General features: G+C 39.7%; 1 protein-coding gene across 5 annotated transcripts in view; it reads left to right on the top strand.

Annotated features, from left to right (window-relative positions):
• The window catches only part of LOC136837568 (BRISC and BRCA1-A complex member 1-like), a 76,101-nt gene that overhangs the window by 41,649 nt on the left and 7,236 nt on the right, over nt 1–27,216 (top strand). For 2 of the 5 annotated variants that reach the window (XM_067102443.1, XM_067102442.1), the window contains exon 6: nt 5,735–5,948. In XM_067102443.1, the coding sequence (XP_066958544.1) occupies nt 5,735–5,902 (168 nt within the window). In that variant the 3' untranslated portion in view covers nt 5,903–5,948. Of the gene's footprint in view, nt 1–5,734; nt 6,969–27,216 lie in introns of those variants that run through there. The other 3 variants (XM_067102441.1, XM_067102444.1, XM_067102445.1) reach the window with 3 other exon arrangements.

Raw genomic sequence — 27,216 nt, 5'->3', positions numbered from 1 at the left:
TATGAAAGAGTAAATGCAAGGTTGAGGTAAATTCTTAAAGAGAAGAATGGCTTGAATATTGTTTTGCAGCCTGTTTTCTGGGTCAAATTTTTAATTTGTTTTCACATAAATCTGTTATTTTTACATAGCTTATTCATGTCTGCAGGAATCCTAGCCTCAACTAAAAGAAAGAAGAAACACTCTCCAAGATAGGTGGTGTCAGTTTACTGGGCTGACTAAGGTTCTTTGGTGCTTTTTCTCTTGTTGTTATTTAAAATTAAAATAATAGCTTTGTTAGTAAGGAATTTAAAAACTGTTCATCAGTTTTATCTAATACCCTGTATTTTAAATTGTATGAAAATTACAAAATACCAATTAGGATAGGCCATTAATTACTCAGTATGTAATTGTTGTATATTATAGTCTAAGCAAGTTGCCCCAGGGTACTGTATTGTATTGGCTATATGCCAATCTTTGATAATTGATGGATTTCATTACCAACCATGGTGAGCAGACTTTATAACTTCATTGAGTTGAGGTGCCACTTAAGTCATAGAAGTAGTTAGCTAGGTTAGCTAAGTTCAAACAGGATTATCTACGTGTTTCATTTTCTCCAACCTGATATGTATTGTACCTCTAAATGGTTCTTCTCTTTATTTTTCTTCTTTTCCTCCCTAGCCACAATCTGCTTCTCACCTTGCTAGTGGTGCACCTGATTTGTTGGCTGTCAAGATCCCAGCACCAGTGTCTTAGACATTTCCAACTCACTGATTGTGACTTCCTCATTTCAGGCTTTTGATTAGAATATGATAACTTCTCACTTCTCTTGTTGTACAAGAAGGTATCCCATAGACTCCTTTCTTCAAGCCCCCTGTGGCATAGCCATCTGTAGATGATAACCTGTAGGCATTTTTCTATTGTTTGTCTGACAGTGTCCGTGGTCCTGATGCTCAAGATTTGAGATCATGTATTAGTACTAGCCTCTTAGCTTCCTCTGCAAGTTACACTTGTTTCTAGAGTTACCTGGATGAATGGGGTCAGGGCAAGTTTTAAGGTGATTCCGGAAGAGCATATCACATGGAAGAAATGTCGCCCTTCCACCTTTCTCCCTTGGTAGATGTAGAATTCTGTAGCTTAGTAACCCATTGAAAAGGAAGTGGGTGGGTTTGGGCAGGATTTCTAGACTGTTTGCAGGTACGGAGCAATATTGCAAAGCCCTTTTCAGGGCTTTGGGATCTGGTCTTTTGCTGATATTCCTCTGGAAACTCAGCACGTATGCCAATGTCATCCTGAAGAGGAGGGAATATCTGTGCTCCTTCCTTTTCAGTAACATCACTCCAGGTCCAAAGGCTGCTTTGATCTTTGATTTGCCAGACTCTAGGTTATTCAACCCTAAGTTAGCCTATGCTGTTGATGCTGTTGCTGACAATGTAACCAGGAAAGAAACCAGAGAAATCGTTGCTAGAACTACTAGACTCTTTCTAAAGTGGCCTTTTCCTCCTCCTCTTCCTCCTCTATCAGTGACTTATATCATTCCTCATATAAAGAGCATGCTTATTACTCACCCCTTTTGAGGTGCCACAATAAGATTCTCTGGTAAGAAGAATGATTCGTCTCAGTTTGTAGTAGGTGAGAGACTTGCCCACCACGGGCATATTTGGCAAGGCTTTGAAACATACCCCTTGGTGGTAGAGGTATTCAGGGAGGAGTATGTGATTCTCTTTTATTGAATTCTGCCTGTAGTAGTCATCAGTAGCATTCCCTGTGTATCTGTACCATTCAGAGAGGTTCTTAGCTGTGAAAACATGTTGCAAAATTGTCATACAAGTCACCCTTTGAATAGGTGTTGGAGATCTCTTAGGTTTCTACAACCGTTTCTTCTTATTCCCAAAGGTGATGGAAGCCTGGAGACCAGCATTGAATGTATCCAACCTGTGCAAGTTCATACACTTGATTAGATTTTCAGTGGATTCCTCCAACTTACTCTTAGATTCCTTCCAGAAGGATGACTGAATGAGTTCTGTGAACATGTTAGATACTACTTCCATGTCCCTATCCATCCTCTTTCTCACAAGTTCCTTTACTTTGTTGTAAGTGGTCAAGTTTTACAGTTCCAAGCCCTGATCTTTGGCCTCATTACAGCATTGCAGGTATTCACGAAGTTGCCACCACAAATGTCCAGGTGGTGTTACCTTTTGGGAGTTAGAATTATATACCTGAATGACTGGCAAGTCCTGGCCAGAGCTCTTGGAGGAATCTTGAGGGCAAAAGATTAGAGACTCAGTCTTGCTTTAAACCAGGGAATGTCAATGAATATTCAGAAATCAGTCCTAGTTCTGTCCAAGGTGATACTATATCAGGGAGTGAAGGTAGGCTCTTCGATTTGTTGGACTTTTCCATCAGAAAAATGAGTAGACTCATATCTAATGATCCTCAGTTTCTTTCCTCAGAGGCCTTGCTAGCCTCGAATGGTTGCCTCTTCTAGGACACATCCTAACTGTAGAAGTTTGTCTCCCTCACCAGATTGTGATTGAAGGAGTGCTGGGACAGGTTTTCTTTTCCAGATGCTCTTAGTCCAAATTCTATCAGAAATCAAAACACATCCAAGTGATGGATGAACAGATCATTACTCTAGGCAGGAATCCTCTAGATGTGAGGAATCCTGACCTCACACTGTACTTAGAACTGTCAGAATTAAGATTAGGTGCTATTTCAGGGAACCTACAAATGCAAGGTCTTTGGTCAAAGAAGGAGAGAAGCCTCCTTATAAACATTGTAGAATTGGTCAAAGGAGAGAGGCCCCTTATAAAAATTCTAGAACTATTGCTGTTTGGAAGCCTTACTCAACCAGAAGACCTAGTCTCTGAGTAAGTCATGGATCTACAATGCCTAACCTAACATTCATGCATCATGCAAAGCTCTTGACTAAATACAGGTTGACCATCACTAATCCGGCGTCATTGGGACCTGGAGGGTGCCGGATTAGCCATTTATTAGGCTAGAATACACGAAACCCAGCAGCTAAGCACCTCATCTTAGAATTAAAATATCCCATAAATCAGTACAAGTTGGTTAATAAAGAAAACACAATTATCAAATACAGGTAGTGCTCGAATTATGATATTTCGAGTTTACGATGGGGTTAGCAATTAATACCGATACGAAAATATTTAGGAAATATTTTTAGATTTCGCGCAGGCGCAGGCAGCAAGAGAGACCAACTTCTTTTCCTCCATCTCTTTATTCCATCTGCTAGTTAAAAAAGTAAAAGAGAATGATAAAAATATTGTCAGTAACTTTATACTGTTGTGTAAATACGTATAGCCATAAACAACTGAACGGGAAACTGTTGTTTTGCTACTAATCATATCGGATAACAACTGTTTTGCTTGTATTTCAACCATAAATGCGGTCAAACAATTACTCTCGTTATGTTACAAATGACGTTAAGTACTGTACAATAGGACTGATATATTTTTTACACTATAACCTTATTCGCTTTGGAGCAAAGATCGGCAAGGAAATATACTGCTTCAGTAACTTTAAGCTGCAAGTTGTAGCTGAAGCTGAGAAAACAATGTTCAAGCTGCTAATGACTAAAAATTATCGTGCATCAGCAACATGGATGAAACTCGACTGTAAATAAAATTGGAGAGGTTGTACTTTAAAACTACTGGGCATGAAAGCATACAAATTACTGCTGTTTTCACGCAGATAAAAGATAAATACATAAAGCTCGTATTATGATGAAATCAAGAGAAAATAGCGAACGGAATCTTCATTTTTTTTACACAAAACAAACATGCCCCCAAAACGGCCAGCCACGATGCCCGCGAACGTCATATATTAACGAAAAAAATAACTAAATTAATTTCACAACGAGACGTATTTAAGTTATATTTCGACTTAAAAACACTTCGTATAATGAGAAATATCCTTGTCCCAAATAAATGAAGTATCTGTATTCATTTACGCTTACTAGAAGCAAGAAAAGCGCACTGAACTGAGTTAAATGCAGCGAAATAAACACCACGTTATCGATTCCAAAACAAAACATTGATCGCAATTTATAATACAAAAGCAATATGAGAATATACGCCATTGGATACAATGCAGTAGTAAAGCATAACTTTTTAAAAGATCCATGAAAAAGATGCAATGTCGTTATGTTGATGTTTGTATAATGCTGTTAATATGTGAATAGAGTTCAGTATAATGTAGGCTAGGCTACCGTATATGTAGCCTATACGATATACCTTAGTGTAGGCCAAAAGACAATAATAAATGTAAAAAATGGAACAGCAAAAGCATGCTTGCATTTACAAACACCTCTAGTTTGTCGATGCAGCACACAGCGCCACCAAATCGAAACGGCTGGCGAGCGAGTTAGCGCAGCGACCCGGGAAATTTGAAAATTAGTGCGGAAACATTAGAAATAACTCTAGCCGAAATTTGTGCCGGATTACTGATTGTTCCGGACTACTGATTGCTGGATTAGTGATGGTCAACCTGTACTATTCATATACTGTACTGCCTTCTCTGACCAAAAGTGTTTATTCATAATAAAAATGTTAAGGTGTTCAGTATATTACCTGTCAAATTTTTTGGTTTAATTTTTGTTTAATCGTATAAAAATGTACCAGGTTTCTTAAGTAAATTGGAAGATATAGGATATTCTCCCTTTCTGTAGGGGAAAATAATGCTTTCAGGTGATACACAGCACAGTGGAACTTGTACCCACGAGTGTATGGGGCCACGAGTAACTGGAGGCACAAGCTCTTTTATTTAATAAAATATCATTGTACCCACAAGCAATGATCGGGCCATGAGCACAACCGTGAGTTGCATTATCAGTCTGTTATCGCAAACTTATAAAAAATTGCTTACGATATATCGGCAGTTAGCAGCTTGTTTTCAGTATTTTATTATTTATAATAAAATTCGTATTGAAAACAAGCTCAATTAGTAGTCTCTTACAACAAACTTTCGAAAAATTACTTACGATATGTCGGCAGTTAGCCTGTCAGCCATCTGCAATGAGTGGGTGTAAGCAAAATCATAGTGCCATCCTGGTGGCCTGTTGCGGTAACACATAAAAACTGTTTATTTATGGTAAATTTCATTTACTGTAGTTTCCTTTAAAGGTGAGTGTAGATTTACATATAATTTTATACTTTATTCCAGTAACACAATTTACTGTAATAAGTAGGCTTGTTTTTCAATGTTTTATTATTAGCAACAATTTTTGTGCCTACCCCATATGCTCACTGTAAGCTAGACTTAGCCTAGCCTGTGGTGCTTGGTCTAACATCTGTAACACAGCTGCATTGGACGCAGGGCAGTTTTTGACCTGGCAAATGGTATTTCCCAATCAGTACTACTTATATTGTAACCAAAAGCTCAATTATTGTGCCTAAAAATATTTTTTGGGGGTATTTTGGGGCTGGAAAACCAATTAATCACTTTCCCATTTACTCCTTATGGGAAAAAGCTTTTGTACCCATGAGTCCCCTCCAACCAATCATGCTCGTGGGTACAGATATCACTGTACAGTATATCTATTCACACTCTATATGGTGACTTTTAAAGTAATGTTTATGTCAGAATGTAAGAATTTATTGTGAAAAAATTATATTTTTAAATTATTAGGCAATGTATGAGTGAATTGTGTTGTACACTTACTAGCCATATTCCTTTCTTGACAGTATCTGAAAATCTCTGAATAAAACATATAATCCTTTTAATTTTACTTCAGGGAATCTTCGACTTACTTTGCGGTCTAGATGAGAGTGGCTGGAGCTATGTACTGGAGGTGTCACGCAATGCAACCAAATTGCACAACCATTGTGGTTCTCTTCTTGCACATCCCTTGCAAAGGCCTGTTCAAAGGGACATTAATTATACATTAACAGTTGCCGAATAAAATTCTAGGTGTCAGGCATAACTTCATGTTGTGATGCAAATGCATGGTAAGTACTGCAGAGGTAGTAGTAGAGGCACCGTAAATGGCAGTGTTAACTTATTTAGGGGTACTTCAGATGGGAAGGCATGATGTGTGCAGTGTTAGGTAGAACTTTTCTATTTGAAGAATTGAGCTCTTTTGGAAAATTATGCAGTGTGCCAGTATACCAGACTTCGGGAAAATCACACATGCACACAGTATTCCCAAAGCAGTTTACAGAGTAATGTATATTTTAATTAGTCTTCAAACTCTAAATTTGCTGTTGAGTTTTGGGAATTAAAGCAGGTAGGACTGCCATGTATTAGATGATACCAATCACTGAACATTGATTCAACATAAAAGTTGCTGTCTAATTACTTTCCCCCTAATTTTAGCACTGTATTGGATAATTTTTCATTACTATACCTTTGTGGATGGCAGTTGATGTTAATTACCAGGATTATTATTATTATTATTATTATTATTAAATCCATATTTGTATATACAGCATACTGTATATGTATATTTCTAACTAAGAAGAGGAGCTTGCACATGTTTTTAACATGCCTCTTTAATTGAAGGAGCACATTCAGCAATGTGAAAGCTCATATTATTACAGATATACATGTATATTCAATGTGGACCTTTTGATAGTAACAAAATAAGTTTGATGAAGTGTTCTGTTTGTTACAGATCATCATGTTTTATCATTTGTACAACAAAATTAGCTACAGTATTACTTTCTGAACCACTTTTTCAAAATAGGAGACCCATATATGAGCGCAGGAAAAAGAAAGAGTAGTGAGGAGAGAAATTAGAATATAGATGAAAGTAACAATAAGTCATTAGTGTACAAGAACAAAAACAGATATAAAGAAAAATTAAAATGAAGATGGAAATTACAAGTAAATCATTATCAGAGACCAAAAAGAGAAACTTGCAGTAATTAATATTAACCCTTTGAGGATTTGCAAAGGGGGTGGGTTCTTCAGAATCTGCCTGCACCAGAACTCTCACCTTTTACTTACTAAGAAAAAATGTCTAGCAATGATTTTCTTTGATTGCTCCGTATAACATTATATTTCATGCTACATTAATGAATTAGGTGTTATTTTAAAGCTGAAGAGTTGAAATTTATCATGAAATGTATAAAAATATCAAAAATAAAACAAAAATTGACATGAGTAAAAGTCAGCCATAATTAAAAAATCTGAAAAAATTAACCATAAATTGGAGAAGAGAGAGATCCAATTTCCCTTTATGTGGTGTGAAAGTATGATAAATTGGCTTTCCAATGATATGAAATTCATTACTAGTTGAGCCATGTATGATACTGAAGTGCATTAAAAATGTAAAATATACCTGAGTGGTGTAAATTCACCAAGTGAAATAGTGGTTTTATATAAGTAAATTACCAAGTAACTACATAACTGTTAGTTTCACTTAACCGCAGCAGTTCTAAATTTGGAATTTGCAGTAACGCGCTATTATTTTAGTGTAGGTAATTAGACCCCGTCCACTACTGGGGAAGAATAGGTACAACAGTGCTGAAGAGCCCAATTCGTTTTTGCCTGTCAACAACTGTACATGGTTGGTTGAGCCGCTCTGATTTGAATTTCACCAGATGGTTGTATCTTTTGCCTTTGTTGAAGTGTTCATTTGTGTTGGCAATTTGCTGTTTATTAGCTTAGCTAGTTTATTATTCAGACTTGTGACTTATTGTGACTTATTATGTCAGATTCTAGTGTGCCTAGTATTAGGTATTGCAGCAGAGGCTGTAATACTAGACTTACTTCTGCTAAGTATGACTCACACACTTTGTGTTTCCATTGTAGAGGGAAAATTTGCTCATTTGAACTTAAATGTGATGAATGCAAAGACGGGGATAAGGGTAAATGGAAAGTTTTGGAAGCACATCTAGATAGACTCCAAAGAGACAGGTAGAGAAAGGCGGCTGCTAGAGCCGAGGCTAAAGCTTTAGCTAGTCAGGTTTCTACTCGGAAATCGGATATTACTTCTCAACCTGTGCCTTCTACACTTCTACCTGTGTTCTCCCTGATCACCAGACCTCCGACTTTTCCTCAAACTCTGTTACCTGGCTCCCATTCTTCTGAACCCAATGCCATCGCCAGCCTAGAAGCTAGAATTGACCAAAAGTTTGGTCTGCCTGTTAATATAGTAGCCCAAATCGGGTCTTCGGTTAAGGCACTTACTGGATGAGGTAAGTGCAATTAGTGCTGGTGCAAGTGCAGCGCAAGTGGAGGAGCTGACTACTCATCCCACCGCTGTTGCTCCTAGACAAAGGTCAGTGTTAGACTCCCCCAAACCTGGGAGGAAGCAAACCAGAAGTCCAAGGGAGGTTGGTGGGGTTTGCCCACAGGTAGTTGCCCCTCAACCGAGCCTGTTGATCAAACCTAGGACTTGGCAGTTCGCCATTAGAAAGGCGTTCATACAAATGTGCATGCTCTGTCATCCCGTGATTCGGACACCAGTGTGGACGGGCATAAACGGTTTTCAAAAGTGTCAAGGCCATTGAAAAGGCATGCTCCTTCTGCTGAGCACGCTTCCCCACTCCCATGCAGGATTCCCAGGGCACAGTCCTCTTTCCTCCTGCAGTTTTTGGGCTAGTCCCGAGCGGGTTGTGTATAACACTGTGGTGACGGAGAGCCAGCCGTTGACGCGGCATTCCTCACCTAAGTTGTCTGAGCACCTAGCGCCTGAGCGCCCAGTGTCTGAATGTGCAGTATCAAAGTGTTCTGTATCCAAATGCCTAGTGTCCGAATGCCTAACTTCCAGACCCGACCGGCTTGTGCATGACACTTCAATGATGGTGAGCCGGTCTATGACGCGGCATTCCTCATCCAAGTTGTCTGAGCGTCCAGCGGCCAAGCAGCTAGTATCCGAACGTGTAGTGTTTGACCTTTCTGTGTCGAAGCACCCAGTGTCTGAGCATCCAACCTCTGAGCGCCCAACTTCTGAGCGCAGTGTCCGAACGCCCAGTGTCTGAGCATCCAACCTCCGAGCGCCCAACTTCCAGGCGCAGTGTCCGAACGCCCAGTGCCCAAGCATATGGTGTTGGATTGCCCAGTGTCCAAGCGATCAGGTTACAAGCACTCAGTGTCTGAGCTCCCAACTGCCAAGCGGCGCCCAGTGTCCGTAGGCCCAGTTTCCGAGCGCCATATGCCAGAATTCTTGCCTTCGGTACGCCTGGCACCAGAAGCCAAATATTTGGTGCCAATGCCTACCGTCACGGATCCTGGGCCTTACAAAAGCAACCTGCTGCTACACAGGAGCAGGAGGACTTAGCTCCTTCTCCCATTACATCAAATGAGGAAGCTGACGAAGAAGCCATTGATCAAGATCATCCTATGTCAGTGTATTTGGTCCTCTTGAGGTACTTCCTCTCCTGCTATCCAACTTTCTTCTCTCCAAGGGCCCCATCATCACCTGGTTCGGCCTTCATGATGAGACAGCCAGTAAAGGCCTCTAGACTACTGAAGATGGTCCTCTCCTCATCCTCTAGGAAGGCATTAGTGGGCATTGACAGTTGGTTAGCAGGAAAGAGGGAGCTGGGTAAAGCAGTTTTCAGTGCACCTCCCTCCTGTCTGTCACCAGGGAGGTACTCGTCATACTTGTGGACGCAGCGCGGAGATTGGCTCTTAACTCCGCTAAGATTATGTTTACGTCTTCAGAATTAGACTGTTTTGTGAAAGACGTTTTTAAAGTCTTTGAAGTGTTCAGCTTCCTAGACCGGACAATCAGGGTGTTGGCCAAGAAAATAGAAGACTGTAGTACACTTCAAGAGGACTTCGCTGCAGTCTGGCTGGGATTACTCTCATGCACGGATAAGGCCATTAGGGATGGCTCCCAGGAGCTAGCTACCTTATTCTCCATGCGGGTTCTTAGGAAAAGGGAACTATGGTGTACCTTTACCTCCGAAGTTGTTACTCCCTCTCAAAGATTGGCTCTCCTGTTTGGGCCTTTAGATCGGTCAGCTTTGTTCCCAAGAGCTACAATAGAACAGATCGCATCTGACTTACAGAAGAAGTCGACGCAGGACTTGTTGTTGCAGTCGACAAGGCGTGCCAAGGAACCAACCCGTGGCACTTCGGTCTAGTTCAGCACGAGAACTGCCTCCCTGTTGCAACAGCAGCCCTTTAGAGGCGGAAGACCCAGATTTCAGCCCCGCCAACAATCGAATCTGCGATCAGTCCGGCCACCCAAAAAGCTGCCCTCCAGACCGGCCTCTTGCTTGCAAGTGAGGCTCTGGTCCTCCGTGTCCCCGAAGGAGCCAGGCTTCTCCAATTTTGGGACAGATGGGAAGCCAGGAATGCAGAACCCTGGGTAGTAAAAGTCCTACAAGAGGGCTATGCCATCCCGTTAAGGGAAAAACCTCCTTTGACATCCTCGCCCACCAGCTTAAGAGCCTACTCGGAAGGCTCGGAGAGGTTTTTGGCCCTGAAGGAAGAAACATTTCGCTACTTAGGAAAAGAGCTGTGGAGCTGGTCGAAGACATAAGCACAGAGGGGTTTTACAACTGTCTATTCATCATCCCCGAGGCAACGGGAGGTTGGAGACCAGTAGTAGACGTCAGTGCTTTGAACTTTTTCGGGCAGAATGTCTTAGCCTTCTTGTTAAAAAGTGTTAGTTCTGAGTCCCACTCGAAGATTTGAGAAGACAGTCTCTCTATTTTTAAAGTAAGAGCTCATGAGATTAGAGCAGTCGTCACTTCGTTGGCTTTCAAGAACTTGTTCTCCACGATTCTCCAATCAACTTACTGGAAGTCAGAGTCAGTGTTCGCCTCCCATTGTTTGTGCCATGTGGAGTCAGTCTGTTATAATTGCAGGGGATATACCTTCCAATCCTCTATCTCCTCACCTTGTTAAAGGATGCTGATTTTTGGGATGCCTGGTGGTGTTGTGTACCAGGAGTACCCCCCAGTCCTTGGTTTTTAATGGTTGGGTGATGGTTTTAATATTGTTTGGAAACAAATTTCTGGTTTTATTTATTGTACTGCACCTAGGGCAAGGGTATTTTGTAAGGCCTTGTCAGTCTTCGGAGTACTCCTTGACTGCAAAGTTCTCCCACTGAAGTAGAGAAAACTCTCGGCCTTACTGCTGCATCACTACAGGTTGAGATGAGGACCAACCAGAGGCATTATCTTCCTGCTGCAGCTCTCTCACCAGGGAAGGTTACAACAAGCATTACAACAATGCTAGCTACCTTTCTGTTTCAAATTCATTTCCTTTATTGAGTGTTTTTGGATGGAAAATGTCTATGCTTCCCACTTCCTGTCAATGTGGGATTCAGCTATGTTGTTACTTGGTAAGTTACTTATATAAAAATGACATTTTTATGATAAAGTTTTAAATATGCTTACCAAGTAACTACATGATCAGAGCCCTCCCACCTCCCCTCTCGTGGACATAGGGCACAAACGAATTGAGCTCTTCAGCACTGTTGTACCTATTCTTCCCTGGTAGTGGGTGGAGTCTAGTTACCTACACTAAAACAATAGCGCATTACCACGAATTTCAAATTAGAACTGCTACGGTTAAGTGAAACTAATAGCTATGTACTTACTTGGTAAGTATATATAAAACTTTATTTTATCATAAAAATGTCATTTTACTGTATGTCACTTTTTATAAAAGTTGCCATAAATCAGGTATTGAAAATTTGTCATTGTGATGCATTTTTGCAATTTATGGTAAATTTATTTTGAAAAATGGATGATGACTATAATTAATTGTTATCAGAATCTCAAAGGTTTAGTAAATGACAGTTGAGAGAAGTCAGGAAAGTTACTTCAAAGCAGCATGGTGTTTTAAAGTCTTAGCATCCTTGACTACCAGAAAGTGGAGCATCAGTACCCATGACTGCCAGAGGAGATAACAGTTTTACAATAAAGCGGTTGAAAATCCTTAATTACCAGAATTACCAGACAGTGCAACATTGTAGAACCTCAACAAAATGTAGAGGTTGATGCTGCAAAATGGGGTTATACACTAACTGGAGAATGGGAAAATAGTAAAAGCAATAGAAATTCATCATTCAAATAATGCTTATAAAAAGCCAGAATGGTCTAAATCATAATTACTAATACTGGGTGAAAGAAAATCATAACTTCAAGTAATTTTACTGAGATGGTCAAGGTCCCAGGAAAATATTGTCACCCCATGGACAAACAATATTCTGTCAGTGACCCCATGGACAAACAATATTCTGTCAGTGACCCCATGGACAAACAATATTCTGTCAGTGACCCCATGGACAAACAATATTCTGTCAGTGGTAGAGAAAATGATGTAAGGCATGTGGCAATACTAAAAGATGTTCTTCAAGTTAACAAAAAAGTTTGCTCATTAATTATCAAATTCAGATAATGGAGTGAGGCTCCGTTATCTGAAACCGTGGATAATCACAAATGCCTTATGGAACATTGATTGCTCCTTTTGTGCATAGTGCTAAGCATGCATTAGTCAACATGCTTATGCCCATATAAACCCCAGTGCTTCTTATAATAACTATTATTGGTCATATGTGACAATATATAGTCTATAAAGTTATTGATTTTTTCCCTGTGGTTAACTGCTAAAGTGGATCATTCCATGCATGAAGTTAAGCATTATCTGTTCAAAGTGAATACTGGAATGACTTGATGCCTTGCAAGTTATTAGGGTAACTTTATATATTGATATTATTTTATCACTTACAAAACTTTTTTTTATGCTTAAGTGTTCACACTACTGTATATGTATTCTTGAACTTCCATAACCTATCTGGAGATGCTGATGAAAGGCTAATTTATAACCTCCAGATCAGTTTGTTTAGAAAGAAAACACCAGTAAATATATGTCACAAATGGTAATTTACCAAGAATTAACAAAGTGGAGTTCATTAGAACTTTTTCGATGGTAGGACCAATGTCCAGCATAGTTAGCTTATATTTAATTTCAAGTATATATCATAAGAGTTAGTTTTCAAAAGTTCTACAAGGAGAGAAATGCAAGGCTATATTCATGTAGCCTTTAATTCCCTGGAATCCTTTTCTTGTCCATAAATGCCCTAGAGAAATTTAACATTTTCCAGTCCCCTTGACAGAAAACTCCTAGATTCTCTCTCACTTTCAACCACTTGACTTACAGTAATTTAAAAAAAGTGTATGTGATGAAGATGGCTTAAAAATTCTGGTCTTTAAAAAATCGAAATAGTTATGATAACTGAAAATTAAGCAATAATGACCAGTTACTAAAATTATTGGAAATTAAAAATTACAGGGTTTTTCTTAATTTTACAACTTGTAAAAACTTTTATCAAGAAAATATTATAGGATTTGGGAGAAGGAGTGTGATGTGATAGTAATATGAGATAAGAAAGGGTTCTCTTATCTTATACAGAGTACTGTATACTGTATTAGGGTAGGTGATTAATAGATGAATTATGATAACTGAAAATAAGGTTTATAAATATGTATCTCCATATTTCATTGTCACTACTGCTTAGATATAGTGTAATTGTTTACAGAATGGGGTAAAATATGCATTCCTGAATTTTGTATGCTAGGGTAATCCATGGAATTATTAAACCTTAGGTAACTGGAATACCCATAGGTTTTATTAATTATTGTTATTATCATAGAATCTGCACACATTCAAATGGAACAACCCCAAAAGGTGATCAACTTACTAGGCATGTTTTCACATACCTGTATGTTAATTAAATGAAAATATAAAAAAAGTAGGGTAAAACACAACATGAATTGGAAATTAAACAACCAATGCATTATCAAACAAGTAAATACTGCAGAAATTAAACAGCCAGTGCATTATCAAATAAGTAAATACTGTGGAAATTAAACAACCAATGCATTATCAAATAAGTAAATACTGTGGAAATTAAACAACCAATGCATTATCAAATAAGTAAATACTGTGGAATTTAAACAACCAGTGCATTGTCAAATAAGTAAATACTGTGGAAATTAAACAACCAATGTATTATCAAACAAGTAAATACTGTATATATAATCAGTTTTTCAAAATTGTCAGAAAATTCAAGACAAATGAGCATTGGAATTTCAAAGCAGCATTACAGCCTCTCCTCTATGCGAGGAGAGGCAATATTATTTTCATCTTGGTTGAAGTGCTAAAAGTAAAAAAAAAAAAAAAGGAATTCTGATCTTAAAACCTTTTTTACTTGAATAAATGCATTCCTCTGACTAAAGAAAAAATAGATTTTTTACTATATGTATATGAACTCTACATAGAAATTAGGGTAGTGTGCTTTTTGGTCATTTTAATTACCAAGTAGTTCTTGAAGGCCCCCAAAAATAATTATATCTGAAATCATTAAACTGGTTGAAATAAGAAAGAAGCATGACTCTCCTGCTCTTATAAATTTGCTAACATTTCCAAATAATGCAGTTATTATCATCATCATAAATATTTTTACATCATCTTTACTCCCTATGTGGTTAGACTTATTTTCACTGGTAATAAGGTACCCTTTCTAAATTGCCAGGTAATATGCTAGAAAAGAAATGTATTGATCTTGAGTTATGAGTATCATTAGCCTTTGGATTAATGCACCATAGACTTGTGCATTTTATTCTTACAGTACAAATTATATGTGTACATAAATAGTTTAAAAAAGTTCAACTTTCATAACACCACAAACACTGTCACAAAGTAGAAAGGCCATGATAAATACTAGATATGACAAAATAGCAGCATGTGTTCCCAATAATTTTTTCTGTGTATAGTTGGCAAGGCTGAGAGGAGAATTGTAATTTTAGATGCATTATCAGGAGAGGTGGTAATAGTTATAATGTCAATGATTTTTATTTTTAGGAAGAGAATAGGAAAATGCCTCCTTCTTGCTCTTCATCTTTTTCCACTGAGTTTTAATACCAGTGAAAATGTGGTTTAAAGAACACAAAGGGATATGAATGCATGTGTAATAGTAGTATATAATAATTTGTAGTTCATTGTAATTTTTTAGTTGTTGTATCCACCTATTCTTTCATGAACTTCAGATTCTGCAAATATAGTGCAGAGGGACAATGTATTCTGTGATAAGAAGCAAATGCTTCATACTTTGTATTTTTTAGGATATTATATTGTTAATTACTTTGTGTACATCAGAAAGATGTACACAGAGTAACAATATATGTATATTATACTATATCGTAATTTTCACTGCAACCCCTTGGCAAGATCATTATTCTGACTCGTGGTACGAGAGGTCAGATGTGTAATTTCTTTCAAGTACAGTAGTTCCCTATATTCTCAAATTTTAGTTACAAAACTAAGTGCCTAAAGTAGCCTCAAGCTCGTAGTGTTTGTTCATCATAGCTAAATTTTACTTATGCATTTTTTAGAATATTGTGTGCATTTCCATCATATATACAAATATTAGCAGAAAACATGTTTTTATATAAGTAACTTGCCCAGTAATTACATAGCTATTAGTTTCACTTATTCTGCAGCTTAAAATTTTGAAATTTGCAGGTTGCACTCATTTGTTTTGGGTTAGGTGACATGCCCCCCCATTTTTGGGGGGAACGAGAGGAACAACTTAGCAAAGAGCTCAATTTGTTTCTGGCGACTGATGGTTGAAGACCAGTGGTTGGCAGCGGCTTGAATTTGGAATTTGTACTTTCGGCATTATTAATTAGTGATAGGCGAGACCTTATCGTTGGATTACGATCCTTTTCCCGTTTTTTTGACTTGTTAATTGAATTTTCATAATGTTTGACACTAGCGCTTCTAGTTTTAGGTATTGCAGCATAGGCTGCAATACATGAATGACTAAGGAATCATATGATTCTCATACGTGTACTGTTTGTAGAGGACAAACATGTTCTGTGGACTTGAGTTGTCCAGAATGTACTGACGGGGACTTAAAGAAGTGGAAAACATTAGATTCACACTTGAGAAAACTTGCTAGGGACAAAATAAGGAAAGCAACTGCTAAGGAGGTTAGTAAACTATCTAGTCAGGATTCGTCTGCTAAATCAGACACAAATGTTCCTTTTATTTCCATGAACCCTGTCCCATCTCCTCTACCTGCTCAAACCTCTCCTTTACCCGGCTCTCAAGTTTCCAATCCCAGCACCGTGGCCAGTCTTGAGTAAAAAATCGACAAGAGATTGAGTTGGTTGTGAAATCAATTGCCCAGTTAGCTTCTTCAGTAAAAGGGCTAATGGAGAATAAAGGTGATCAGAGTGCCCGGTGGTGCCCAGTGCTAGTGCATTGTTAGTGGAGGAGGTGGCTGTTTGGCCTGCTGATTCATCTAGGCCAAGGTCCCTGGCATACTCCCTAGCACCTGGGAGGAGTGAAACTGGTAGTCTAAAGGAGGTCAGTGGGGTCTGCCCATGAGCAGTCTCCCCCTCAGTTCAGTCTGTTGATGTATCCCAGGCTGCAACCAAAGGCCATTGGAAAGGCCTTAAGGTGGATGCACATTGTTTGTCTTCTAGTTCTGAGGAAGTAAGCCCCAGGCGTCAGTGGCGCTTATTGGGCAAGTCACAGCTGTTGAAAAGGCGTGCAGTAGACGTCGCGAACTCTTCTCCTGTGCCTTGAGAGAGGAGTAAGGATCCCGAGCGCCCTTCCTTTAGTCACAGGGACAACCCAGAATGGTTTTCTCCTGGTAATCTCTCGACTGAGGATTGCCATTCGGCGCCGAAGTGCCAGGTATCACATAGGCTCTCGTCATCTGCCAAGGGTCGTCATTTGGAGCCCGAGCGCCCAGCATTGTCAGAACTTCCTTCAGTAGTTGAGTGTCCAGTAGCTTCAATGCGTCAATCGGCAACCAAGTGTACATCAGCTCCCTTTCGTGTTTTAGCACTCAAGCTCCCAGTTAGCGACATTCCTCATTTGGCGCCTGAGCTCCCGAGTGTTCCTTCTCTGGCACCCGTTCTTCCTGTGACTTCGGAGCGCCCATCAGCTCCCACTTGTCACCCTACCCAGCAAACTTCTGCTTCAGCCGCTCATGCTGTCAGAGCTTCTTTGGTTTTTCTGCAACCTGAACACTTACCTGTGCAAGCGTCTCTTGATGTTCAGGCTCACCTGTCTAGTATGCCAGCTCCTGCAGTCATCGATCCTATCCAAAGTAAATTCGACAGTATGTTGAGTCTGCTTAAGAAGGCTCCTTCATCTGCCCAGGCGCCTTCAGAGTTATCTTTGTCACCCATTCCTTCTGAGGAAGAAGTCTTAGCTGACCAGGAGGCACTGAATGACACATCACCAATGGCGTATGCCTCCTTGCTGAGGTTTCTGCTGGCTACATTTCCCAGCTGGTTCCTCCAAGTTGCCCAAGTTGGTCCTCTCTTCTTCAGAGAAGAAAGCGGTGAGTGAAGTCGAAGGGTGGCTTGCAGAGAAGAGAGACCAAGGCAAAGTGACTTTGTTTTCCACCATCCAGATTCTCGCGAGTAAGTTACTGCTTTTATGCCACAGGGGAAGCTCTGTCTCTGGGAGTTTGTGCTTTCCTCCCAGGGGGACTTCTCAGGGCTGATAGACTTGGCTAGGAGATCTGTGTTTACTTCGGCGAAGATTATGTTTTCTGCCTCCGAGTTAGTGCATCTTTTAAGAACATTTTTAAAGTCTTTGAAGTTATGAGCTTTTTAGACTGGACCATAGATGCTGTAGCTTGCAAGATCAGAGACTGTACAGTGCTGCCTCAAGATTCTTCATCAGACTGGCTGGGAATTATTCCCTGTATTGACAGGGGTATAAGAGACAGCTCCCAGGAATTAGTTGGTCTTTACACCATGGGTGTGCTCAAGAAAAGGGAACTGTGGTGTTCCTTTACATCAAAGGGAGTAACACCTTCTCAGAGGTCAGCTCTTCTTTTCTCGCCCTTAGACAGGATGCATCTTTTTCCCCAAGCCACAATTCTGAATATTGCTACTGATCTTCAGAAGAAGAGCACACAGGACCTCCTATCTCAGTCTTCTAGATGTCCTAAGGAGTCTCCTGCCTTTACTCCCAGACCTTCGACGCCTCTGCAGACACATCCCTTTTGGAGCGGCAAATCCAAGATCATACTCTAGACAAGACAGTGGCATCGGACAGCATGACTGCACTGTCTTACATCCAGAAGCAGGGAGGGACACACTCTTTCTCCCTGCATGAGACAGCAAGGGACCTCCTTCTCTGGTTGGTTCAGAACAACACCAGAGTGGTCATCCATTTCATACAAGGGAAGCTCAGTGTTCTAGCAGACAAATTAAGCCGCCAGAAACAAGCTCTCCCCACGGAGTGGACGTTAGACCCAGTAGTTTGTCTGGACCTATGGAATCTACTGGGGAAACCTACATTAGATCTTTTTGCGTCATCCAGGAACCATCGGCTCCCTCTTTTCTGTTCACCAGTCCCGGACCCTCTAGCATGGGCAACCGATGCAATGTTGCATGACTGGTCGAACAAAGAACTTTATGCCTTTCCTCCTTTCAGTATGGCGAGGCAGGTTTTAAACAAATTCCAGTCCCACCAAAATGTATCCATGATACTGATAGCTTCCTTTTGGCCAGTAAAGGAATGGTTTCAGGATCTACTAGAACTTCTTGCAGACTTTCCAAGACTGCTGCCTCAAAAGCAGCAGCTACTCAAACAGTTGCACTTCAGAAGGGTACAAACTGTTAAGCGATTGTTCAGAAAGAAGGGCTTTTCAAAAGCAGCTTCCAATTCTATTGCCAGGTGCAGAAGGCAATCATCTGAGAGAGTCTACCAGGTGAAATAGACCATCTTCAGGGCATGATGTAGGAGACACAATGTCTCCTCTACTAAAACATCTATAGCAGAAATAGCAGATTTTCTGCTGTACCTATGAACTTCAAGAGGTCTCTCTACCTCCACCCTTAAGGGGTATAGAGCCATGATAAGCTCTGTCTTCCACCACAGAGGAACAGGCTTATCCTCCAACCAGGATTTGTCGGACTTAATTAAGTCTTTTGAATCAGTAAAGCAGAAGGAATTTCCATTAATCTCATGGAACATAGATATTGTTCTTAAATGGCTATCCAGCCCTGGCTTTGACCCTGTGCACTCTGTTTCCTTAAGAGATCTTACTAGGAAGGTTCTTTTATGGGTCGCTTTGGCAACAGCAAAAGGGCCAGTGAAATTCATGCCTTAGACAAAAGAACTGGCTTTTCACAAGGAAACGCAGTTGGTTCTTTTTCCATCAAAACCATGACCTTGTTCTTTTTCTATTAAGAGCTTGTCTGAAGTTGTAGGTCCAGCTGAAGAAGAGAGAACTCTTTGTCCTGTGAGGGCCCTTAAATATTACCTCCACAGAATGAATTGAATTCGGGGAACTTTGGTGTTCTGTGAAAAACTCCTCACGGCCTCTGTCTAAGAATGCCCTGGCATTCTTTCTCAGGGCTGGAGGCCAGTATTGGACATCTCCACTCTCATCAAATTCAATCCTTTTACTCCCTTTATGATGGAATCATTCAGTTTGCTTTTTGCTGCTTTCTGGAAGGGTGACTGGACATTTTCTGTCGGTATGCAGGATGCATACTTGTCACAATCCTTCCTCAGTAGAGGAAATATCTACAGTTTGTTTTTAAAGGGAAGTTCTTCTAATTCAAAGCTCGGTGTGTTGGTCTGAGCGCAGTGCCACACGTATTCTCCCATGTTTTGGCACAATTAGCAGGAGGGATTCATCTGCCAGAAGTCTGAGTTCTCCTAATCTTGGATGACTTGTTAATTCTTGCTAACTCATTTAAGGGAACCTTGAAGACATAGGATTGTATTCTTCATCTGGTCTTGGTGCCAGCAAGTCTATGCATCTCCAACTCGATCATTTGAAGATCAACTCTCTCATTATGGTCTTTTCAGACTGAGATGGGTAGACATTTTCTATTATTGCTGAGAGAATCTCAACCTTAAAAGCCTTGAGCCAAGAAGTGGATTCTTCTTTTGGGTCATTTGGTCTCTTTAGTGAAGTTTGTTTACATGGTCTGTCTCGTCTACTAGACTTTATTCCAATTGTAATTTCTTCATATCTTTTACATTCACTTCGTTAGTGGGGAGATCAGTCTGGACTGTTATTGGGTCTGCTTCTAGACCTCAAGAGCCCAGACCTCACATTGTCCTCAGTCACTTTGGGGTCAGGTTGGGGAGTCATTCTGGAGATCATCAAAATACTAGGGAGTTGGACTGCATAGAAGAGCAAATTTATACAAACAACCTAGAACTTGTGGCTGGCAGGTTAGAAGATATTATGCAAGCAGATCATCTAATCAGAGACAAGATGATCACAGTCTCCTCCAGCAATTCATCCTCTCTTTCTTGCATGAGGAAGTACAGACAAAGAAATTTGTTCAGGCTAGCTGAGAAACTTCTTTGAACATAGACCACAGACATATTATCCTACCACAGTTTGTCCTAGGGAAAAAAGGAAAGGACAAATCATCTGTCTTCTGTCAGAATGGTCTCTTCATCCATAAGTATGTCAGAAGTTGTGGAACCTTTAGCGAACCAGGGTAGTTGATGCTTTTCTTCTAGAGTGGGCAGATCTAGACCTTTTTGCTTTTCCTCCATTGTCACTCTTTACGAAAGTTTTCAACAAGTGAGCATCTAAGAATTCAAGTTGTTGTGGCCACAAAGGAAAAGGTTTCCCAAGCTACCTTTCTTGGCAGTAGAAGTTCATCACCTGCCAATAAGGAAAGGTCTTCTTAGACTGTTTCATATGAGAAGATTCCATTAGAACCTCCGCATGCTTCATCTGACTACACAGAAATTATCTGTCTCTTGCAAGCAAGAGGCTTTTCAATAGTGGCTAAGGAACCAATCCTTAATTATTGTAGGCTCTCAACTATTTGATCTTATCAGCAACAGTGGTCAATTTATTGATATTGTTGCTTGTCCCGAGGGATTTCCACCACCTGTGCCTCTGTAGGTAACCTGATCCAGTTCATCCAGTATCTGAGGTACACAAAGTGACTTTCTGTTCCAGAACTTAAAGTATATCACTTTATGTTGTCTTCAGTTTTGAGACATGCTAACTTGAATATCAGTCATGATTTTAGATGCGATCATCTAATGTCTTGAGCTGGAACCCCCCAAAACTTCTTACCATTGTTTAGGATGGAATTTGGGCATGGCTCTTTAATTTGATGTTACCTCAGTTTGATCCTTTGGATTAAGCTTCCCTTAAGAACTTTACTTTCAAAACACTTTCTCTTTAGTTCTTGCTACAGCAAAGTTTATTAGTGAGTTTCAAGCTCTTTCTTGTAAGACTTTGTTCAAGTAGACACATGTCTTTTTTTCCAATATTTGTGGCAGTGCCTAATTTAACTGCTTTAGTAGGCAATGATGAGGAAGCTCTGCTATGTCCAGTTATAGCTTGAAGGATTTATCTAGAAAGGCTTAATCCTGGAAGAGGATGAGTTAAGAATTTATTCTGTGGTGTTAGGAGGTCAAACACTCTTTATGTTCAAGAATAGTGTCTTTTTTCTACTTTGCTCAGTCAAGTCTTTCACATAGAGTTGAATCCTGATCATTTGCCCTTGTTTGAAATTAAAACCCTCACAAAATCCAAGCTGTAAGCAAGCCTTTTAGTTTCCTTTTAAAGGTTTTACCTTGCTTTGTTTGCAGGCCATCAAAGTTTGTATAAGAGTTGTAAAGCCCTTAGTCCTATTGTCATGGGAGGGACGATTTTCTCCTGAACCAATTTTAAGAGGATCTTCCTTCCTCTCATATCTTTAAGTTGCTAGGAAATCCTGGTATTGAGTTTGGGGAGGATGAAGGTACAGTATACACACTAGTGTATACTATGTGGTAGTCAGTTAACTTTAACAATAGGTAAGATTCATCCCAAATAGTGAAATTTTTTATGGTAGAATTAATCATTTGGATAAATACCTACTGTTAAAGTGGAAACCTGCCCAGCCTTCATACATCTTAGTGGTGGTCTTGAAGAATTCTGACAAAAACGTAAATATTTCGATACCACCTGGTGGGAAACAAGTGATTACAGACACAACATCCAGGTCAACCAAGAGTTATTCTTTTGTTTACTTATACTGTAATGCCAAATGCGCTTAATGGTGCAAAGATGTAGGCCAACTTTAATAGGAGGTAAGTATCCAAATAATTTTATCATAGAAAAAATTATTTTTTTTTTAATTATCTTTTTGTGTACATTTCATCCGGACTGGTGGTTCTGTAGCACACTCTTCTGCATGAGCCATGGGCTATTTTGGTTTTCAGTCCATCAAGGTTTTTCTTCAGGGATTTTGGTATTGTGCATGATGCTCCAGTGATCACAGGCACTATCTCTACTGGCATATCCCATAGACTTGGTACTTTTTTATTTTATCTTTCTACTCCTCCACTCTTGAGGCCCATGGTACTACAACGTGTGTGAATGATACTTTGCTTTTAGTTTTATTAATTGGATTCAGGGCTGATATATTTGCTTTTATCACCCTTATTCTGTGATGATGTAGTCCCAGAGTCATTTTGTCTGCTTGTTCTAAACTATTCCTCGAGGATGGTGTTCACACCTCTTGTTACTGCATGCTATGTTATTTTTGGTACTCAAGTAGAGGGCTTTTGCCACTGCATCAAGTCTCTTCTGATCCTGGTTCTGTACTAGTGCTGGACATTTGGTTGCAGTGTGGTTTATGGTCTCTTCTCTTGCTCTATGGATGTATCTTGTTCTTAGGGCCTGATCTTGTGCTGTTGTTATCATTCCTTCTGTTTCTTTTTTGAGTTCCCCCCTCTGTAACCATTGCCATGCTTCATTTCCAGACAATTCATTAGTTTCTCTTATGAACTGTCCATGCGTGGGGTTCCTGTGCCATTTTTCTTTTTTGTTCTTTGTTTTTTGTTTCTATATATTTCTTGATCATCATTCTCCATATTGATATCCTTTGCCCATGTACTTTGCAACCATTCATCCTCACTGGCCTTGAGGTATTGTTCCAGCACTGCTTTCGTTGTTAATACAATTTTTTATGCTGAGTAGTACGCATCCTCCTTCCCCTCTGCATGGTGTGCATAGCCTGTCTGTATTTGCTATTGGGTACAGTGCTTGGTACTTGTTCATTACTTTTTAGGTGTTTTGGTCTATTTGCAGAACTCTGACTCATTTTACTCTATTTTTATTCACAATGCACTTTACCTGCAGTGCTTGGTACTTCTTCATTACTTTTTAAGTCGTTTGGCCTATGTTGCAGAACTCTGACTCATTTTACTCTATTTTTATTCACAACTCCTGCACTTTACCTGCAGTGCTTGGTACATGTTCATTTCTTTTTTAGTTTTTGGTCTATGCTGCAGAACTCTGACTCATTTTGCCCTTAATTTTATACACTGCTCCTGCACTTTACCTGCTTACTGACACTGCTCAGGGGTATATGGCTTCCACTATGTTTCTAGAGTTGGGTTTTAACTTGAGTACAGTAAAATCTCTCATAACTAGCACCTCTGGGACCAAAGGGTGGCATTGCATGAGAGAAATCCTTCAAAAATGCCATAATTGCATCCTGAACTGTCATTTTGTCATACATTACCAATACAATATCTATTTTTCATAGTATATTATTAAATAATAATATCTTAAGCCAAACATTATCCTGTGCTCACTTAACTTAAATCCAAACACTGATACAGCAGTCCAGTGACACACACACACACACACACACACACACACACACACACACACACACACACACACACACACACACACACACACACACACACACACACACACACACACACACACACACACACACACACACACACACACATCAAAAGAGTAACTCAGAGAGAGAAAGAGGAAGGCAAGAAAATGGACAGCAAGTGCATAGTTTACCTCAGTATGATGCATACATTTATATGTTCACTGCTCGCACATAAACAGACTGAGTACTGCAGTATATTTATGTAACACTACATTACTGCATCAATTACATTACTGTACTGCATTATATTAACATCGATAATAACAGTGTAACAGATAGAAAGAGGTAGAGTGCCCACATAAACACTTATAAGTACACACACACACACATGAGCAGCCTAGGCTTACTCATAGACTTTACTAACCCAAACAAAGCTTGTATATATTCTTCCTGATATTGATGTTTTATTGCTTCTCCTTCCATTAGTGCCAGGTATTTGCATCACAATCATCTTTATCCTTATAGAATTTCCATTGGGTGGCTATATCCCTTTAGTCCATGTTACTTGCCTGTGTGTATGATGACTAGGGCACACTTTTCTATTCCAGACTTCATCTTGGTATCTCTTGATACAATCCTTACAGTCTGTACTAATGTGTCTGTTTCTTTGGCACCTCTGCATGATGTCATCCATGAACTTGAAATGGTAATTTCTACTGCCAACTTTCTTGAGTTGGTACCCAACCTCCATCTTTATTATTATTATTATTATTTATGATTATTTATTTATTTATTCTTTTTTTTTGGTCTATCACAGTCATCCTATTGGACTGGGTGGTTTTTATAGTGTGGGGTTCCAGGTTGCATCTTGCCTCTTAGGAATCCATCACTTTTCTCACTATGTGCGCTGTTTCTAACAGCACACTCTTGTGCATGAGTCCTGGGGCTACTTCGGCTTCTAGTTTTTCCAGGTTTCTTTTCAGGGATCTTGGTGTCGTGCCTAGTGTTCCTATGATTATGGGTACAATTTCCACTGGCATATCCCGTATCCTTCTTATCTCTGTTTTCAGGTCTTGATATTTATCAATTTTTTCTCATTCTTTCTCATCTACTCTGGTGTCCCATGTTATTGCAACATCAATTAACAAAATCTTCTTGATTTTAATCAGCGTCAAGTCTGGTCTATTGGCACGCATCACCCTATCTGTTCTGATACCATAATCCCAGAGGATCTTTGCCTGTTTGTTTTCTATCACTCCCTCAGGTTGATGTTCATACCACTCATTACTGCAAGCTAGCTGGTGTTTCTTGCACAGGCTCCAGTGGAGGGCTTTTGCTACTGAATCATGCCTCTTTTTATACTGGTTCTGTACAAGCGCTGGATATTCGCTTGCTATGTGGTTTTTGGTCTCATCTTTCATATTGCGCTTCCTGCATATGGGTGAGATGTTATTTCCATCTATTGTTCTTTGGACATATCTTGTTCTTAGGGTCTGATCTTGTGCTGCTGTTAGCATTCCTTGTATTCCTTCTTGAGTTCTCCCCTCTGTATCCATTGCCATGTTTCAATGCTGGCTAGTTCTTTATTATTATTATTATTGTATATGCAGAGAGTAGACCTTCTTTGATGCATGTTTTGTTGAAAATAATGGCAGTTTTTAACAAATTAATCTTATACAGGGTTTTTTCAATTCTCCTGATAATTCGTTTTTCTGGCTCAGCTAGGTTGTTGAGTAGAATTCCAATATTCATATTTGTGTAAATTGGGATATTTGTCAAAAATTGTTTTATGAAATTATTATATTTTGCTTATATCTTGTACATTGTGTGGTCTACATGTTTCAACCATCTTCATGGTCATCGTCAGGATGTTGGTGAAGACGAACTAAATGAGTAACGGGTTAGATCAGCTTTTATATGAGTAGTGGGCAGGGTCAGATTCAGCACTGAATTATCATTGGAGGCCTGGAACGACACCCACAATGAACTCGAGTGTGTTGCCCAGGTCCTCGTTGATAATGGACACCCTAATAAAGAAATAGGAGAAGCTATCCGCAGGAATGTCGAGAACTGTTACCAGCAGGAGCCATGCCCCGACGTCCCTGACCATATAGATCTCTTCTATAGAGGATTCTTCCATAAGGAGTACAAAGATGATGAGCACACCCTCCGAAAAATCATAGAAGAGAACGTCAACACCACCAACCCCAAAGAGAAGGTCAACTTAGTAATATATTACAAGAACCGAAAAGCAAAGAGTTTGATAATGAAGAACAGTCCAGCGGCCCCTCAGCAGGACCCTCTCAAGAAAACCAACATAGTTTACCGTTATCTATGCCCCATCCAAAGATGCCTCGGCAGTTACATCAGAATGACAACGATGCATTTTTCGAAGAGAGTGTCCTGCCATGCCCAAGAGGCAGCAATCTTCAATCATGCAAAAACTGCCCACAACCGGGCAAGACATTACCCCGAACATCGACATTATGGATCAAGCATCAGACCATCGCCGACTGCGTCTCTTGGAAGCCTTGCATATAGGAAAAGAAAGACCATCTTTGAACATCATGCAAGAGACCTTTCTTCTTCCTACAGCTACCAGGAGACCCACAACAAGCGCCCCACACAACACGACCATCGACCAGGATTCATTATACAAAGGAAGTGCCTATCAAAATTCCCTGCTCCTTCCCAGCGATGCAGCGCTTGCATGCAGAACAGGCCACAGACACACGAAATGCAGCTTAGAATGAGAAGGAATGCCCACAGGCCTCCAATGATAATCCAGCGCTGAATTTGACCCCGCCCACCACTCATATAGAAGCTGATCTAACCTGTTACTCATTTAGTTTGTCTTCACCAACGTCCAGACGACGGCCACGGAGATGTTTGAAACATGTAGACTACACAATGTACAATATATAAGCAAAATATAATATTTTCATAAAACAATCTTTGACAAATATCCCAATTTAGACAAATATGAGCCAGAAAAACAAATTGTCAGAATTGAAAAAACCCTGTATAAGATTAATTCATTGAAAACTGCCATTATTTTCTACAAAATATTATAATTATTGAAGGTAATAGCTGCATCAGCTGCATTCTCATTATATAGAGTTTTCTGTATCTTGCTGGTTACTAAATTTTCAAGGTTGCCATATTTCTCATTATTGGAGAGGAAAGGAGTTGCAAATCAAGGCAGTTTTATTTATGATGAGTACACTATACATCAGTTACAGAGTACTGTAATAACTGGAATCTGGATTCCATCCTCAGTGGAGCTGAACTCTGGAATTGATATAATGTATTTTTCATAAATAAAAAATGCCCTGATTTGCAACTGCTTTCCTCTCCAGCTATCACCTTCAATGCTACATGTTTGAAAGAGAGTCTGTTACCTATATATTATTACAAGCTAAGATGCAACCCAGCTGGAAAAGCAGAATGCTGCAAGCCAAAGGACCTCAATAGGGGAAACAGCCCAGAACAGACAAGGAAATTGAGACGTAAATAATAATATATGAAAGTGAAAAACAAAAAAGATAATACAGTAGTAAAATAGATAAGGCAGATAACAAATAACCTATGTAGTGAGACTCATGTTGACCTGGTCAACAAAAAAGCATTCGCACCAAGTTTGAACTTTTGATGTTCCAGT

The sequence above is a fragment of the Macrobrachium rosenbergii genome, chromosome 59, assembly GCF_040412425.1.
Source record: "Macrobrachium rosenbergii isolate ZJJX-2024 chromosome 59, ASM4041242v1, whole genome shotgun sequence".
Classification (NCBI taxonomy): Eukaryota; Metazoa; Arthropoda; class Malacostraca; order Decapoda; family Palaemonidae; genus Macrobrachium; species Macrobrachium rosenbergii.
Note: the sequence above shows the minus strand (reverse complement) of the source record. Positions and strands in the feature narration are given on the sequence as shown.